This window comes from Mus caroli, chromosome 5 (assembly GCF_900094665.2).
Source record: "Mus caroli chromosome 5, CAROLI_EIJ_v1.1, whole genome shotgun sequence".
Classification (NCBI taxonomy): domain Eukaryota; kingdom Metazoa; phylum Chordata; class Mammalia; order Rodentia; family Muridae; genus Mus; species Mus caroli.
The window spans coordinates 128,028,763-128,031,887 of NC_034574.1; the positions used below are offsets into that span (position 1 = coordinate 128,028,763).

Consider the following 3,125-nt stretch of genomic DNA (forward strand, 5'->3'; position numbering starts at 1 on the left):
TTTTTTTAAGATTTACTTATTAATCTCAAGTATACACTGTAGCTGTCTTCAGACACACCAGAAGAGGGCATCAGATCCCATTAAAGATGGTTGTGAGCCACCATGTGGTTGCTGGGATTTGAACTCGGGACCTTTGGAAGAGCAGTCAGTGCTCTTAACCTCTGAGCCATCTCCAGCCCCCCTACTTTGGGCTTCTTAATCTTCCTTCATTTTCCAGTGCTTTGCCTGTACTTGCTGAAGACAGTTTCTTTTGGGGGCGAGGGAGTAAAACACATTGCATGAAATTTTCAAGTAATTTTTTAAAAAGGAAATACTTGTCACCCTAAAATTGCTGTAAAATATTGTCTTTTTTCTTTCTTTTTTTTTTTAAAGTTTGAGTTGAAATCTCCCGCTAAAGGCTTTTGTATTTCCTTGCTAATTGTTGACTTTTATTTAGTTTGAAGGAAGAGTTTCCTAACTGGTANGAGAAGCTTGTTCTGGAAATGGTTCACCATAACACAGCCTCCTTAGAGAAGCTTGTCGANTCTGCCTGGTTAGAAATCATGACCAAATATGCCGTGGGGGAAGAGTGTGACTTTGAGGTAAGTGTCTGTATTCTTGTTTGTTTGTTTTACGAGACAGGGTTTCTCTGTGTAGCCCTGGCTGTTCAGGAACTGGTCACTATAGATGAGGCTGTCCTCAAACTCAGATCCACTTGACTGCTGGGATTAAAAGTGTGTGCCACCACCACCTGGCTTGTTTTTGGTTTGTTTGTTTTGTTTTTTGATTTTCTAAATTTATTTATTGATTGATTGAGACTGCTTAGGCTCTGTGGTCCAGCTAAAGTCAAGGTGATTTATTTGCCTGCCTCTGCTGGTATTAAAGGCATATACTTATGTCTGGCTGAAGCTAACATTTTTTTGTTNGTTTGCTTTTGTTTTTCGAGACAGGGTTTCTCTGTGTAGCCCTTGCTGTCCTGGAACTCACTCTGTAGACCAGGTTGGCCTCGAACTCAGAAATCCTCCTGCCTCTGCCTCCCGAGTGCTGGGATCAAAGGCGTGCGCCACCACTGCCCGGCACAAACATTTTTTTAAAAAAATACCTGTATGTTTGGGATAGCAGAGTCACTTTACATAAGGCAAAAGAATATGAAGAAAAGTAGTGAGGTAACATTTCCATAGGTATTCATGTTGACATGTATTAGATGAATTCAAGATAAGAAAATATNTGATCAACANTGGGGTTACTACTTTTTACTTTTGTCAGAGTAAAGAAAGTGCATTGTTTCTTAAGTTAGATGGATTCCTTTTTATTTTTGGAGACAGTTTCTCTGTATAACCCTGGCTGTCCTGGAACTTACTCTGTAGACCAGACTGACCTTGAACTCGGATCCACCTGCCTCTGCCTCCTGAGTGCTGGGATCACAGGCGTGTGCACCACTAGTGCTGGGCTAGGGTGTGTTCTGAAAGCTAGACTCTGGCCCGCCCGTTCTTCACTGATTTGTGGTCCTTAGGTTGGTTGCCTAATGATCTTTTCTTTCTTTTGAAAGAAATGGTCTGGATTTGGAGTCCAGGTTGGCCTGGATCTTGGAGTCCTACTTCAGCCTCCTCAGTGACCACAGTGCCTGCCAGCACTGTTTGATTTCCACCCCCTTCTCCCACCCCATTAGGAAGGGAACCCTGGGCCTTACATGCCTAGGGAGCCTCCATCACATCTTTGGACTTTCTGTTGCATTTTGGTTCTGAAAATTGTTACTGTCTTTGGAGTGAGGAAATAAATACTCTTTCGAGATTTGATTTTATGGATCTGTTGTTGTTTGACTTAGGATGGTGCTCCGTATCCCATGCTGCTCCAGAACTTCCCAGGCTGCCCTTTACGTTGTGGGCATCTTGCCTCAGCCTCTCCAATATTGGGATTATAGCTAAAGAACTATATGTATGATTTATTGTGTTGTTTTTGTTTTTTCCTAGACAAGGTTTCTCTGTGTAGCTCTGGCTGTCCTAGGACTCACTTTGTAGACTAGGCTGGCCTCAAACTCAGAAATCTGCCTGCCTCTGCCTCTCAAGTTCTAGGATTAAAGGCGTGCACCACCACTGCCCGGCTTTTCTTTTTTAAGAGCAGTGTGACAGATTATTTAATACAATTTTTCATCATATTCACTTACTTATATGTTGTTCCTTGCATATGTATGCACACTCCTGTACCACGGTACCTGTGTGGAGGTTAGAGAACAACCTGTGGGGGTTGCTTCTTGGCTTCCAGCATATGGGAATTGAACTCAGTTTGCCAGGTTTGTTGGCATGTGCCTTATCTGCTCAGCCATCTTGCCAGCCTGAACATAAATTTATTTAGGAGAAGTGAGAAAGTACTTCAGAGAGTTGAAGTGGCTCCAAAGGGAGGATGATCCAGGAAATGCTCTTTTAAGTAGAAGAAATAAAGTAACCCCTTATCTTTGCAAGCTATTACCTAAATGTTGGTTTAAATAGCTACCCATCTTTGCAATCTCAGANTGTGATTTTCAGGGGTTTTAGTGTTAGGCTATCTTGCTCAGGGGCAGAAGGTGCTGTAGTAGCCAGTAAGTAGTAAGATTGACACTGAATTCATTTATGTCTGATACCTCACTCTGCTTGCACTTTATTTCACTGATGTATTTAATGAATTTACTCTTGTTCTGTGTATTTTATATCTTTTATTTGTAACGTCTGAAAATATCAGTGGTTTTGTTTATTGGTTGGTTTGGTTTGATCTTTTGAGATTCTCATTCTGTATGCTAGGCTGGCCTTAAACTATAAGCAGTTTTCTTGCCTCTGTCTCTTTTTGTTGTTTTAGGACAGGGTCTCTTTACATACCCCTGCCTGTATTAGAACTTAGAACTCACTCTGTAGAACAGGCTGGCTTCCAACGCAAAGAAATCTGCTTGTGTGGATGATCACACCTCTGCCTTTTAAGTGTTACATTTTAATAACAACAACAATAACAAAAAACAGATGAAGGACTTAAATCGTGTAATTGAATTGCGTTTAGTAAAGGGACTTTTGAAATCAGACAAGAGTCTGATCAAGCACAAGCAACACTTCATAAGAAGTCCTGGTTGGGGCTGGTGAGATGGCTCAGTGGGTAAGAGCACCCGACTGCTCTTCTGAAGG

General features: G+C 41.6%; 1 protein-coding gene across 3 annotated transcripts in view; it reads left to right on the forward strand.

The window, feature by feature from the left end:
- Baz1b (bromodomain adjacent to zinc finger domain 1B) overlaps window positions 1–3,125 on the forward strand; it is a 65,145-nt gene that overhangs the window by 15,727 nt on the left and 46,293 nt on the right. For all 3 annotated transcript variants that reach the window (XM_021162486.1, XM_021162487.2, XM_029477264.1), the window contains exon 3: window positions 437–581. In XM_021162486.1, coding sequence (XP_021018145.1) covers window positions 437–581 — 145 coding nt within the window. The remainder of the gene's footprint in view (window positions 1–436; window positions 582–3,125) is intronic.